At 36.2% G+C, this 16236-nt stretch overlaps 1 protein-coding gene across 3 annotated transcripts in view; it reads left to right on the top strand.

Moving 5' to 3' along the window:
• Positions 1-16236, top strand: part of lgr6 (leucine-rich repeat containing G protein-coupled receptor 6) — a 254807-nt gene that overhangs the window by 110727 nt on the left and 127844 nt on the right. For all 3 annotated transcript variants that reach the window (XM_088639760.1, XM_088639761.1, XM_088639759.1), the window contains exon 3: positions 13088-13159. In XM_088639760.1, the coding sequence (XP_088495886.1) occupies positions 13088-13159 (72 nt within the window). The remainder of the gene's footprint in view (positions 1-13087; positions 13160-16236) is intronic.

Here is a 16236-nt window from a genome sequence, read left to right as displayed (position 1 = left end):
TGTATATCTTAAAATGTGACAGAAGCAAAATAAAGGTGCTTAGGCCAGTGAATTATATGAAATATATGAATTTGTTCAGGTGAGATAACATGAGATATAATAAGAGAAATAATGTTGTGTATACGAAGCCCCCTGTCTTCTGCCTTTGCCTTGTTTCCAAAATGTAGCAATAATTTGCCATTTTTCCTCACATTGACTTATTTTCCACATAGCTCAAGCTGTTATTTGTATACAGCAAGTAACAGTAAATACTGTACATTACTGTAAAAAAAAACACAAAAACAGTCCATTGCATCAAGTAATCCTTTCTATGCAGAGGTAGTGCATGATTCTCTGCTGAGCATTTTAATGACTTTCAGCTGCCAGTTGCAAAGTGTGAGTGTATGAGCCCTCAATGATAAGATAAACAAAAGCATCTGAACTTTCTGTGTTGATTTATTATGTGTGTTGATCTGCAGCTATGAGATGATGAAAGTACAGTATTTCCAGTCTGTCGTCCTCTCTGTAATTGCTGATGGGAATTAATGGGCATTGTATTGCCCCATTTGAGAACCCCATTGAGAACTACCTCTATGTTTATCTTCCATTAATCAGTGTCTATGACAGCTGCAAAACCATTGTGGATCATGTTTCATTGTTTTACATGAATTACGGTCCTGTGTTTGTTTTACTAATAGTGAGTTTTGCTGTGTGGGAATGTTTTGCACATTTTCACATGGGTCAACAGGATTTAATAAAAAGCATATACTGTATGTGCCAGAGCAGGATGTAGACAGTCAGACCTTATAAATGTATTTTTTTTTGGTGTGAAACAGCATCATTATTCCTTTGAATCTTTAAATTCCTTTAAAGTTATCAGAAATGTTCATGCAGTCGAGTATAGAACATTCTCTCCAATTGTCTAAAGTTGTCTCTTTGTGGTGCAATGTATGGAATCAGATCTAATGTGAAGTAACAATATTGTCACTTTGTGTGCTGTAATGGGGTTCTTTAATTTTTCTTGTGGGGTGAGAATAAACTATAGTTTTATCAGAGTGGGACTTTATAAATCAATGTGTTGAGTTCAAATTACTGATGTGGGAGTCATGAAGGTCAAAAGCTAAATTGTGTATTGAATTACACCCCATCATTTTTGCTGTTTTCATTGCTGTTGATAGGATAAAGAAGAGTCTCAATTCTTTAAACTGGTTAAAAACAAAGTCTCCAAGCAATTGAAAAGAGAGGCCAGCTGTATTTTAATATTTGCTCTGGGCCATGACGTATATAATTTTATGATCATTGTCCAGAAACAATCTGTATCACAAATATTTCCTGTGAGCCTTGCCATGTATAGGGAATATTTTTCAGTACTTGCTCCACACTATCATGTTGTACATTTCAAGTTCAGATTTTCTTCTTTTACTATCTAAAAACAAGATGTCTGAAATAAACCTTGTTGTATGATACTATACACTTTAGACTTACTTGAGAAAATAAGAAATTATATAAGACGTTAAGTGTTCTTGAGTAACATATAAATGTTAGTGCTAGATGAATTTCAAATTATAGATGAAACAATATTTTGCAGAATGGCAGAAACTTCAGAAAAAATTCGGCCTTTACAAGAGACACAGCATGATTATTGCAGTACTGTGGATATGTTTTGCACGTAACATACATGTAAATACATACTTTTAAATATACCATGGGTGTTACTGAACTAATAGACTCAATATGTGAGAAAGATTTCTGAGTTCATATCGACTGCGATAAACAACTAACATCTGTTTAGCACTGGAATGCAGAAAGAAGGCCATCTGACCATCACTCTGCTTTTCCTGGTCACGGTTGCAGCAGGCTGAGTAGATCAGCCCAGGCTTCCCTTAAGTAATAATATATATTACTGTAATGTTAAAGTAACACTGTGCACTGTTTTAAACCTCATTTAGAACATGACTGTCAGTTGTGGTCACCATTCTATAAGGGAGTTGTCGCACTTATAGAGCAGAGATTTCCAACCCTGGTCCTGGGACCCACACACCTGATTGTTTTCTTTGCTGCTGAAGTTCTTACTTAACCAAGTTGTTCTAAACAACTAAACAGCTAAGCAGGTGTGAGCCTGATAAGTACCTGGATGGGAGACTTCCTGGAAAAAACTAAGGTTGCTGCTGAAAGTGGTGTTAGCAGGACCAGTAGAGGGCACTCACCCTGCTGTCTGTCTTCTTCTTCTTCTTTTTCATAGCCTTAGTCCCAAACTGTCCTGGGGTCAGCTGCTTTGGTTGCTCTTCTCCACTTGTCTCTGTCGAGCACATCCATCTCTTTCTAGGCCTGCCTCTTCCCCTGTTACCTTCCACCTCAAATTCCATTACCCTCTTTGTTACTTCCTCAACGTCCCTCCTCATGATATGACATCCACCACCCTACATCGTCTACGGATTTCTTCATTTCTGATCTTATCCTTCATTGAAATCTGCAGAATCCATCTCATTTCTCATTTCAGTTCTTCTCATCAAGTTCTCTTCCCTCTTTCCAACTGCCAAGCATTCAGCTCCATATAGTAGTACAGGTCTAATCACAGTCTTGTACATTTTGCACTTTAACTTTCTAGGAATTTTCCTGTCACAGATTATTCCAGTTATTTCTCTCCACTTGTTCCATCCAGCTTTCACTCTTTATTTTACTGCATCCAGTGTTTCTCCTCCCTTTACCAGTTTTGATCCAAGGTATTTAAAGCCATCAACCTGTTTCAGTTTTCCTCCATTTGTCTCCTCAACATTGGTCATAGTATCTCCTCTTCTCTCCTTTACCATTATTTCAGATTTTTCTGCACCCTTTTCCAGACTCCTCTGCCATTTGAACACTTTCTCCTGTAGTTCAACTTCTGAATCTGCCATCAGTGCCACATCATCAGCAAAGATGAGTTCCCAAGGCACTTCTGTTCTTAACTCCTCTGTCAGTGTGTCAATAATGTTTATAAAAAGGAAAGGACTTAGTGCTGATCCTTGGTGTACTCCAACTGTGATTTCAAACTCTTTTGTCTCTCCCCGTTGTGTGACCACCTTCGTAGTTGCATCCCTATAGGTTGCTTGAACTAACTTCATCATGCTTTCTGGTACTCCTTTTTTCCTCAAGCACCAATACACCACCTCTCTGGGCACACGGTCATATGCCTTCTCCAAGTCCAGAAAGGCCACATACAGCTTTTTTCCTTTCTCTAGTGTCTTCTCCTGTAACTGTCTCATCACAAAAATGGCATCTGTTGTGCTTTTCCCCGCTGAGAATTCACATTGTGAGTTGTGGATCATGACTATCTTCCTCTTGTCCAGAATTTTTTCCAGGATTTTCAATCCATGTTCCAGAAGTTTTATTCCTCTATAGTTTTTACACTCCATTGGGTCTCCTTTCTCCTTGTAGATGGTAACCATACTGCTTTTTGTCCATTCTTCTGGAATTCTCTCTTCCTTTGCAATATTGTTTAGCAATCTCGTCAACCACTAAATCCCCTCTTCATCGAGGTTCTTAAAGTGTTCTGCTGCTATTCCTGATGGTCCAGTTGCTTTGCCCACTTTCATCTCTTTGATAGCTTCTGTCACTTCCTTTACTGAAATTTCTTGGATTGGTCCACACACTACGTCTGCCTCCACTAGGTTCTCCCTCTCATTTTCTACATTTAACAGATTTTTTAAGTACTCCAGCCATCTTTGCTTGATCTGTTCTTCTTTAATCAAGACTCTGCCTTCTCCATCCTTGAGTACTGCCACCCGGATAATAGTCTCGCTCTATGTTTAGCAGTGTTGTAGATTTGGTCCTCTCCTTCCTTTGTTTCAAGTTTACACTTCTTTTTGTTACCTTCTTTAGTCTCTTATATTCTTGTAATTCTCCAGTACCATCTTTCAGTGCCTTGTATGCTTTTTTCTTTTCCTTCAGTGTTTCCTGAACTTCCATATCCCACCACCACTCTTCATTTTCCCTCGGTCTGCCTCCTCTTGTCTTTCCACACACCCTGGTAGCAGCCTCTTCTAGGATGTGGCTCATCTCAGTCCACTCTTCTTCAACTGAAGGCTCCTCTGTTTCCTCTGTGTTGTTTTTCATTTCTCTCACCAGCCTGTTGAAATCTATTTTGTTTTCTCTCAGTTTCCACACTTTTGTTCGTGCTGGGTGTTTTCTCTGCTTTATTCTTCGCTCCTTCAATATTGTGATGCCCATCACCAGTAGCCTGTGTTGTCTGGTAACAGCCTCATAAGGCAGGACTTTAGCATCTTGGACTTTCACTCTATCAATTCTTCTCAATAATATGTAGTCTATTTGGTTATCATGGCCTCCACTCCTGTATCTCACCTTTTGCTCATAATTCTTTGTGAACCCTGTGTTCACTGCAAACAATTCAATTGGAGTTTTTCTAGTAGCCTTCCTCCTTCTTCATTTCTCTCTCCTAGCCCTCTCTTACCATGTTCATCTGGATAATCTGGGCATTTCTCTCCTAAATGTGCATTGAAGTCTCCTCCAATTACCACCATTTCATTTCCTGGGATTCTGCTAACCACTTCTTTGAGATCTTCCAAGAAGCTATCCTTTTCCTCCTGTGGTCTTCCTACCTGTGGTGCATATACAGAGATGATATTACAAAACCCGCTCTCAAAAGCCACCTGTACATTGATAACCCTGTCTGAGTGTCTAACCACCCTCACTATCTTGTCTGCTAGGTCTTTGCACACTATCACACCCACTCCATTCATTTTTGTACTCTTTCCAGCGTATAGAATCTTGTATCCCTCTCCTAGGTGTCTTGAGCTGTTTCCTTTCCACTTGGTTTCTTGCACACACAAGATCTCCACTTTTCTCCTTGCCATAGTTTCAACCAATTCTCTCCCTCTCCCTGTCATGGTACCAACATTCCAACTCCCCACTCTCATTGACTTAACATTCCTTCCAGGCCCCTTCACCTTGTTTCTTTTCTGTAGCCCCCACTCTACAGTTTTCCCCACAGTAGCATAATTTCCATTAGTACCCTGTTGGGACACAGCACTAATGGCGGCCGTTGTTAACCCAGGCCCCGACCTATCCTGTATGTGCTTTGTGTTCTTTGCAACCATGGTTTTGGCAAAATGGTTTTACGTCGGATGCCCTTCCTGACACAACCCTTTTAGTCGCCTCTTACGACAGGCAGAGATACCCAGGAGGTATTCTGATCCCCCTCCCAAGGGAGTACTCACCCTGCTGTCTGTGTGGGTCCTAATTCCCCAGTATAGTGAAAGAAAAACTATACTGTAATAAAGCACCATTCCTGACTCTGTATGTCCTAAAAATCCCAGGGCACTTTTCAACAAGAGTAGGGGTGTTACCCCAGCATCCTGGCCAAACATCCCATTGACCTTTTCCAATCATGGCCTCCTGATAATCCCCATCAATCAATTGGCTTCATTACTCTGTTCTCCTCTCCACTGATAGTTGATGTGTAGTGCACTATGGCTGCCAAAAAGCACTATAAATATGTAAGCAATTTTTAGATTATAAGTGATTAAACATTATTTATGAAACTGGATAGCTAAAGGGAGCCTCAAACATGTTTAAGAAGTGGAAACTGTAAACATGAACTGTAACAATAAATAAATTCCAAATTGATTGGCCATAAATATAAATAGTAGATTTAATACCAACTTACACATTTAGTAATCCAATAAATTAAACAAAAGGATACTTTATTAATCTAATAATTTGTATAAATATTGTGAATTGAATTTGATCCAGGCAAAATAATCAAATTATTGCTGTTCCTCTTTGACTGTATTATAGGTATTTACAAGTCAAATTCTTGAAGATGAAAATTACAAATATAACTATAGTTGCATTTTGCAGTCATATAACTCACTGGCATCCCATCCAAGTTGTATCCAGCCTGCTGCAATAGGCTCTGTCTCCCCATTGACCCTGAGTTGGATGAAGTGGTTAGAAAATGGATGGATGAGTAATTCAACATATTATATAAACAGTAAAGAAACAAGTAATAGGTTTATTCCATGCTAAAAAGAGTAGAGAAAACACAACATTTTGGCTGTGAAGTCTTCTTCAGGTGTGAGAAAGACAGGGCAGACATCAAAGATTAAATAACACAGAAGAACAAAAGCTGGGAGGGAGAGGCAGAGAGGCCACGCAGGAAGTGCAAAGTGGAGAGGGGTGAAGAAAGGTGTGAATTCAAAACTGGCATATAAACTATTATATAAACTGACAGAGGCATTGATTGGTAATATACCAAAATCAATAATATTTGGCAATTCTTTGGTTATAATAATAGAAAAGGGAAAACATGAGGAAAGAGGATAAACAATGGCATATTTTACTGAATAAAGGTTTTTTAAATGCAACATACTTTACAAGGTTTCAGTGTAGTCATACATGACATGTATGTCATACATCAGTGTAGTCATACATGACATGTTACAGACGATTGCTTTGAGCTAATTTCTTTCAAAGAAGATCGTAATGCTTCATCTAATCAAAGTAGATACTCTTTGGATGAAGAGGAACATTTCATCTCAGTAAAATCTACACTGTGAATTACTTAGCTCCACATGCTTTTTATTCTCTTTTTATCAATATCTCCACTATTTACATCAGTCATCTGTCTGTCTCTGTTTGACAGTCTTGCCAGATTTTCCAACCCATCAAGACCTTCTTTTTACATTATGTAGGGTATGGTAGTTATAGGAAGCTCTACATGTATAAGTGATATAAAGGTTTCAAAACTCAGAACATTTACCTTTATATTACTAAGTTCAAGTAGGTAGCTGCATCAGCATGCGTAGGCTGCAAAGGAACAGGTAACAGGTTTATTCTATGCTGAAAAGAAAAGAAAAGGAAAACAACGGCCATAGAACCTTCTTCAGGTGTGAGCTGAATTCTTACAGTTTGGGTAATTGCCATTTGATGTATATTGTATAAGGGAATTCTTGAGGATTGAACAAAAAAATACCAACCCAAGATTCAGTTATGTATTTTTGTTGTTGTAGCCCTGTATGCATTCTAAAACAGAATATAACACAGAATGGGACTCATATGGTCTCTCTTTAATGCAGTTGGTTTTATTAGACGAGTCCATTTATTCTCCCTGAATCTAGAGACATCCTACGGAGTTATAAACTATTATTGTTAGCAACCTTAAAATCTTAGCAGTAATTTAATTTGGGTCCACTGCTGGCTATAATTAATATAGCTCTTTGAAGTCTTTGCCAAGTTGGTTGCTATAACTCTCCAGCACAATACTGTGTACCACAGGCCCTGTCTGGGCTAGGCTCCGGTTTCTGTCACACTGATAGGTGCAGAGGGTTATCTAGCCTTTGAGTACATTCCCTTGAAAAGAATAGACATATTTATAATAGAGGAAATTATTTTCTGAACCAATCCCATTCTTTAGTAATTTATTTATGTTCCTCATCTTTCTTGCATTATGAAGAGATACAGTATCTCTAAATAAAGAGTCAATATCTCTAAATCTTCATTCCGTCTCTTGTTGCATTGAAATCATCTGCCTTGATTCTTTTTGCTTTTTTAATAATATATAATACAATTTTATTAGATCAGCTTCTTGCAGTCTGGCCCTCACCAATCTTGAATATACCTGCACTGCCCCCAAAATAAAACATATTTGGAAATGTTTCTGGTGAAAAAAGAAGATTCAATATTAAAGTAATTTGGAAAGGGGGTGTTGTACCTGTTTTACCTGGCAAAATATTTTAATGAAAGAGTGAACTGCTTTTTGATCAATCGAGTTTGATTGGCATCATAATTCTGCTACAGTTTTATGAGCTTGTCTGCACAAATACTGTAGCTGAAATCAAAGATATTGCAGATTTGTGAGCTGTCTAAAACACAAATACCTCGATTATCTTTCAAATCAAATGTTTGTACAGCTAGATCTTCCAGTCACCTGCTTCAGGATATTTTGAACATCACAGACAGTGTTCAAAGCCATAATTGCTCAGTATTTATCCTCACATGAAAATTCGACAGCTTGAAAGACTAATCTTAAATTATTTTGTTTCTTCCTGTGTTGCTTGCTTTTCTTTTAATCTAATGGTATGAGTTTAGTAGCATAAATAAACCTAAACACATAAATGATATATAATTGCCAGCTGCATACCTTTTTCTACATGACTACTGTATAGTGATAAAATGTGACATAAATAGACATCAAGTTCTTATTAGAAAATTCCAGCTATGAATACAATTATTGAAAAGTTATTTCATAACTTAATGACTAAATCCATCTGCTCCTGAAGATTGAACACAAAAATCAACTTTATAGGGAGTAAAAATCTTAATGTATTTTGTGGCAAAGAACTCTAACACACAGGTATTATCTGCGATCCTTTCTCTGTTGCATTCCTTTCAGACAATCTACACTTGCATTTGCACAGTACTTGTGTACAGCAACTCTCCTGTTGCTTATTACTGTTTTCTTCTAATTTTACACTACCTATCAGGATTCAAGCAACCCATGTCTAAACCCATTGCAAACAACTACTGTATATACACACTGAAATAAGAGAAATTGAGAATTAGTTACTCCCACTGATATCAGCCCTTTTTTCATTATTTATATCCATTGCCTACTTAATTCACAGAAAATATTTTATTTAAATCCATGCACAATTTCGATCTGCACTTATCAGCTGCATGACTAAATAAACAAATGTCCTGTATAAAAAAACATTCTGATTTGAATATGAAAGACTGAAGTACAGTATAGTTCACTTACATGAAATAAAAACATACTGCATTCATTTGTATTTGAATTTGTATCAGTTCATTTGTTTCTGCTGGTGATCTGCTGATGCTGTGTCAGTCCCTGACATAAATTCTGAACCTATAAGCTCATGTACCCCACCTTTGTTTTTCTGGAGATCATAAATTGTCCCCTGAACTACACACATCGCCTCATTAGCCTATACAACAAGAATTCTACCCAGAAACCTTGCATGATTAAAATGGCAAATTCTAACAATTCATTATTATTCCAACAGCTCAGTGTACATAATTCAAAGTAACACAATATTGACAATCAATAATAACAGACCAAAGTTTATGAATTACAAAGTCAACACATAACAACAGTCAGCACAGTGTAAGTACATTGATTGTACTACATAAATCTCACAATGCAGTCGTTCAAATTCAAAGCCATACAAGATCAGTACCAGATTAACCATCCATCAGCAAAAGACAGCAATAAAAGGATAGGATTATTCACAATCTTCACTGCTTTGTTGTGTGTCAGATCCTGAATTTTGAAAGGAAGCATAATGGGCAAACATCCATCCATGTTTTAATGGATGTAGGATTGATTGATAATATACAATATGTTTTGCTAATGTCAAATATAATTTAAGTGATGAATGAAAAGAAATGAAAGAGAATGTTCATAAAAAGGAATTTCACAATGATTTAACTAAAAAGTGCATTATTTAGTTAAAAAAAATACTAGCATCCTATCCAGGGTGTACTGACTTGCCCATTGATTTCTGGGATAGGCTCTGGCTACTCTGAGACCCTGTATTGAATAAAGGAGTAAAAAAATCCAGAAATAATTGCAACACCTATGTTTTGATTTAATCTAATCATGTTAGGCATAGATATCAAACAAAATCACCAAGTGAACAAAAATACAAATCAAGTTGTTTTGATAAGTTTTTCATATGAAATTTGAGTCATTGTCAGAATGAAAATATTGCAAAATTAGTAAATATTAATACAATTCAGGCAGCATTGACACCTGAAACTGATTAGCTTTTGTAAGGCCCTTTGGAGCTTTCAGCATGTTAAATGATAAAGTAGAGTACATTTGCCATTACAAGCCATTGCCTATTTGTTCCTCGAACATCATTACAATAAGTAAAAAACAAGAAACTAAGTTCTTGATCATAACACTAAAAAATGTAATGTATTTATGGAATTATTTTAAAATAATTCGTTCAATTAATCCATTATCTGATACACAGTTTTTCAGGTGATGGTCTGACAAAATAATTCATTCTTTTTGTATAAAAAATATAAATATTTCAGAACACTGCGCAGTGTTTCAGGAGGGATTCTTAAATTAAATTGAATCTTAAATTGAAGCAAACTCTGAAATTGTTGTTTTTCTAGAATAGCCATTGTCCCATTATGTAATTTCAAAACAGAAAACAATTAATAAGTAATATTTAAGATAAAATACTTAGGTGGCCAGCAGGCTCCACAAACACAACCACCCACAGCTTAAATGGAATTTTTAAGTTTCTGTTTGAATAAATATCATCAATGAGTAAACTGGACAGTAGTTTTACAGTATGCTCAGTGTCCATAGTAAGTTACTGTATGTGTTGCCATAATATTAGTTTCACAAACTTCAGAAACTAAACTAAATCAAGTTAAGTTCAATAGCCACTAATTTAAAGCAGTCTTTCGTTAGTAAACTATAATCATAATTTGCACTTACTCTCCAGAAAAAATGCAACAGAAACTCTAAACAGCTTGTTACAAAAAAGCAATATTGTTCATAAGTAATATCAAGAAATGTAAATATACTGTAAAACTAAATACGAATAAAAGAGTCCTTATTTTAAAGTCATGATTATGAGGTGATTAACATTGAATTTAGCACATGTGTAGTGGTAACTGTTTTCAAGCAGCCATAAGGGCAGAGGTGTTGTAGTTTAGGGTTAGGCTTGGACTAGGATTTGAGTAGGTTTTTATGTATGTACATAGAAATAATAATTTTAGCAACCTCAAACATGTTATTTTTTTATTTTTTCTCCGCTCCTATTTAAAAAGGAATTTCTGCTTTGACATAAACATTTGGAAAATAACACATTTTATGAGAAGCAAACAAAATCTTAAATTTCTCATTTATTTTATGGTTTAATGGTTCCTATTATGACCATGATTTGCCAATTCTTCGATATTCAGTATAAAGAAAATTAAATTACTGTACATCAAATTCAATTCTTAATTTGGAGCAAAGGAAATGGAAAAGAAATGTAAGCAAATCTAAAGACATAATTGACTGTATGTAGAACCAGTAAAGGTTGCAGCTTTAATAGTTAATATAATATTTATCATTTGTATTAGTTTTGAATCACTGTGATTCAAAGCTAATACAAATTGTTGTGTCAGAAAAATGTAATTTGTTTTGATCTGTGTTTGTGCAATTGACACAGACATTAACATATCTTTCTTAAGTAAGAACTAAAAAACTAAGTCTAAAAAGATATGCATTGATGTGTAATACTAGAAAAGACAATATAACATCCGTTTTAGAGGATTCTGTAAAATATTTCCATTGGCCAGTTACATAGCTAGAATTGTACTTTTGTGATCATCAGTGTCTTTCCGCACATTCGAGTTTTTAGGATGAACTCACAAATTCACAAATGATTTTTACTCACTATGTCTGCCCAGTACCCATGGAAAGTCACTCTAACTAAACAAATGCCCTCTGCTTTTGATATCTAACAAAACCTTATATTGCTACTTTATCACAAAAGACTATGAACTATTATCTGGGAGCATTAGCAGTATCTAGTACAGTATCTAATTTTGCTTGACTGCATAATTATTTTTTCTTCTGAGGTTCCAGGCACTTCTCATTGGAGCTACTTTCATCTTTGTGGCAATGCTCTTTTGCTTTGACCAGAGCTGTCATAGCCAGCATGTCTCCCCAAACCAATTAGAAGGCCTAAAATAAACTGTTCAATTCGCAAAGTTTTTTGAGCATTTAGAGAAATTAAGAAACATTTTGACAACTTTCATGTCGATGATATATGTTTGCATAAGAGCAGAAGGAGAATAATGTGTTCTTCAGCAATGGTGGTCTTCATTTAGGCCATATAACAATAGCCAAAAAACAGTTCCTGCCCCTCAGATTAGTGAAAATGGGTTATTGGAGAAATGTTAGATTTAGTTTTATCCATCTCCCTCCAAAATCATAGTCTTGCAATTGGAACTGTCAGAGCTGCTCAGTGAGATACAGAACAAACCTTGGCTGTAAGGCAAAGATTTAGCAATGTTAAAACACTACTTTGAAACAGAGCAGTGGTGTTCTGGATAAGCTCCTTGCACTCTAACAAATGTATAAAAAAAACTTTGATTCCCTTGTATATATACAGTACCTAGAAGTACAAAGAAAATGAAATAGAAGCATGGAAAAACAGTCCTTCTATGACTATCAACAATTACAGAGCACCAGCAATGAGCCTTTTCAGCAATGAGTTTTTAATTAAGATTCTAACCTCCTTCAGTATGTTAGCTTGTGTGTGTAACAGCTCTAGTTCAGAAAGGGTGAATCTCTGCAAGGATAAAAGTGTCCTTTGTCCTCATGGAGTAGTTATTGTTATTTTGTTTCCTCAGTATTCCTTTTGCTTTATAATGCTTAGCTTTATGCCTGGTGAAAGCTTCTAAGCAGGCATAAGAGCAAAAAAAAACATGCACTGTACAACACCATTTCTTTAAGAAAAGGAGGAAAATGTGGTGTTGAACTCTGGGGAACTTCTTTCATCACCTTCCTTTCAATCCAAAAATAACATTTATCGGCCGCAGAGCTGCAAGAGATTGAAAACCAATTTAAAAGAGGATATGCATCTCTGGAAAACAGACAGACTAGTGGATAGAAAATTAACTTATTTCAAGAGATCAGTGGATATTCAGTGTTTTAATTTTGTTTTCATGGGTTCACAATACAAAATTGAGTCTGGTGTTGTAAGAAGTATGTTTTCTCAAAGTTTTTTTTTAAAATGATTATTCTGAAATTAAGGGTTCTTCACAAGTATATAATGTAGTTGTGTTAAGTCTTGCTGTCACACTACAATGTACTAGAAAAAACAAATAACAGAAAAACAACAAATGGCTACCCTAGAAGTCGTGGTTCATGACATGCTGCATAACTAAGAAACACTCCGGCTAAAATATAATTAGAAGTAACAGTTTCACTCTGGAGTCCTCTTGCTTATTTTCATGTCAGTTTTTAGTTTTGAACTTCAGTCCCACAGATTTGCAAAAATAATATGATTTTTTTTGTGGGTAAAACTCCTAATCAATGACTCAGCACCTCATCATATTTTTATCTCTCCTACAGGCGACTGTCTGGTAATAACCTGAGGCACATCCCTGGAAAGGTCTTCACAGGCCTCTTCAACTTAAAAGTCTTGTATGTATTTACTTTTTTTGCAAAACACAAACATGGATAAGGCATTGCTCAATCATTCATCATGTTATCAGAAGTTCTTTTGATATACAATTTTAAGTGTCTCTTCCATGTACTTTTCACCTATCTTTTCAGTCACCTCTAAACAAGTCTCATACCATACTTTATCACTTTCACAAAGCACATTATGAATGCACAGTAACTTTACATATAGTTCAAAAGCATTAAGCACAAACAAGAATGAAAGTGGAGATTACTAATGCTTTTTCAGTATCACACCTTAAATGTCAAATAGATAATAGAGTGTAAAAGAGAGTATGAATTTGTTGTCAATAGATAAGTCAATTAGAAGTGGGAATTTCTGACAATGGTTCAAATTACCACTTGGGATTATATAATCAATAAATATATCTATTTATTGTATAAATACATATATCTATAGGAATATCTATTTCTTATTTAATACACAGTCTTACAAAATTGAATTCCTTCCTATATTTACTGACATTCTGAATGAAAAATCATGCTGTAAACCTCTTCTGACTGTTTTAGTGAAGCTGAAGTGATTGAGATTTCTGCATCATCCTCACATATATAACATCACAGTTACATTTCCATAAAGTTGAATATCAGATTCTTCTTTTTAAAATTATATTAGCACTGTTTTAATTATTCTTAGTTATTATGATAACAGTTTCTTATAATGCAACTTCTTGACGTCATTTTTCAATATTATAAAATTCAAATACATTACAATTGCAGACTTACTTAGATAAAACAGCAAGTCTCCATATATGTAAGGGCTCAAGAGTAGAGAAAGGTTCATCAAAGCTGAGTAGCAGACATGACTTATTTAACACATATGGGGGAAAATGAATCACAAACAAAAACTATAAAAAAGTACAAGAAACTAAAAACATATTTATTAGGGATGAATAGAATAATTCCTTTATGAGAGGTAAGAAAAAAAGCCACTGATTATAATTATAATAATTGCTTACACGTATATTGCGCTTTTCTGGACATTCCACTCAAAACACTTTACAGGTAATGGGGACTCCCCTCCACCACCACCAATGTGCAGCATCCACCTGGATGATGGGACAGCAGCCATAGTGCGCCATAACACTCACCACACATCATCTATTGGTGGGGAGGAGTGCAGAGTGATTAAGCCAATTCATTGATGGGGATTATTAGGAGGCAATGATTGGTAAGGGCCAATGGGAAATTTGGGGTTACACCCCTACTCTTTATGAAAAACGCGCTGGGATTTTTAATGACCACAGAGAGTCAGGACTTCAGTTTGACTGAAGGACGGTGCCTGTTTACAGTATAGTGTCCCCGTCACTATACTGGAGCATTAGGACCCACGTGGACTGCAGGGTGAGCGCCCCCTGCTGGCCCCACTAACACCTCTTCCAGCAGTAACCTTAGATTTCCCCAGGAGGTCTCCTATCCAAGTACTGACCAGGCTCACACCTGCTTAGCTTCAGTGGGTTGTCAGTTGTGAGTTGCAGGGTGATATGGCTGCTGGATAATCACAAATCACACTGATCTGAGTCTGTGTGATTTGTACCATAACATTTTCTTTTCAGATTTGGATAGCAACTTAATTGTGCAAGTTCTTCCTAGTGGAAATGTAATTACTCAAGTGATAAGATACTAAACCACCCATTTCACAGAACAGTTTTGTCTTGAGCCATCTATATCTATATAGACATATATATATTCTATTTAAAAATGGCAATCAGGTCAGACAGATACAGTAGCACTGTAAAAGGAAGACATATTCGGGTTAAAATCATTCTTCGATCTTTAGTATAAAAATAAGGATATCTGATCTCACCTGTCTTTACTTCTGACCTGGAGAAGGAATGTCCTGGGGCTTAAATCCTATCATCCAATTCATCATGCTGAGGCTGTCAGTTAACCCAACAGGAGTATCACAACTAATGTAGTATCTCTTTACTACCTTTGTAGTGGATGTTCCCAGACCAGGCAGGAACAAAAAGAACAAAACCACACAAGAAAAGAAAGTTCTCTGGTGGTTTAAAGCCTTTTATCCTAGTAACAGAGAAGAAAGCAGCAAATATAAACTTTCAAACATCTTGGTGCCATACTGTATTGAGTAAAACACCTTTGTTGAAACATAGTTTGGGGGGATTAAAGTTAACCATAGCCCAACCAGTTTTGTGTTATTTAACTTTGCAACTTTACCTATTCATTTTTATGTAATCTGGTAAGAGCTCAGTGTAATTGCAATCTGGGAATTTGCACGTATAGTAGTATTTCAAATGTATGCTACTGTACATTGGCATATTCAAGAAATACATAGCCTGAAAAAAACAAAGGTTAGGGTGACCCCTCTAACAAGAATTATTCCTGTCTAGTGTAAGACTATGCCACTTAGCTATTATAAAGGGTCCCAGGCCCCTATTTAACTTGCCACATGTTCTTTTCATTTCTCAGAATCACCACTACATCCATATATCGAACAATTATCATTCATAATGTCCCATTTATTTCAGTCTATGATTACAGAAAATACAGTTCATTCACCAAACCAGGTAACCAATGAAAAGTTCCACAGCATTTTTCTTGGAAACCAGCTCCAGTCAGGCCACCCTGCTACCTTGATATCAAGTCCAATGTGTGGTGTGGGGGGCAATGATGCTGGAGCCTTCTTCAGCTGCCCACTCTAAAATTCATGGTGTCGGCATCCTTTCCTTCTCCAAAAAACTCTTCTCCCAAAAGATCCCCTATCTATCCTGACTTTGGGTTTTAATCCCCCTGTAACAAAGGACTCCTTGCTCTTCCCTCAGGGGGAGGAAGCTTTGGTCTTTTCTCCAGGGAGTTGCTGCCCAAACCCAAATAAGACAAGGGTGCTGATGTATTGTTTGATGAGTTCCTGTACTCAGGTCTTACTTTCAATCACAGGATGACCGGTCCCGTCAAACCAATTTGCCAACCCCACACATTGTCCATTCCATAGTATAATAATTGCTTACGCCCAAAGAAGGCTCCACAGCCGAAACGCTGTGTTTTCTTTCTACTCTTTTCAGCATGGAATAAACTTA

This window comes from Lepisosteus platostomus, chromosome 7 (genome assembly GCF_059453375.1).
Source record: "Lepisosteus platostomus isolate fLepPlt1 chromosome 7, fLepPlt1.hap1, whole genome shotgun sequence".
Lineage (NCBI taxonomy): Eukaryota > Metazoa > Chordata > Actinopteri > Semionotiformes > Lepisosteidae > Lepisosteus > Lepisosteus platostomus.
Note: the sequence above shows the minus strand (reverse complement) of the source record. Positions and strands in the feature narration are given on the sequence as shown.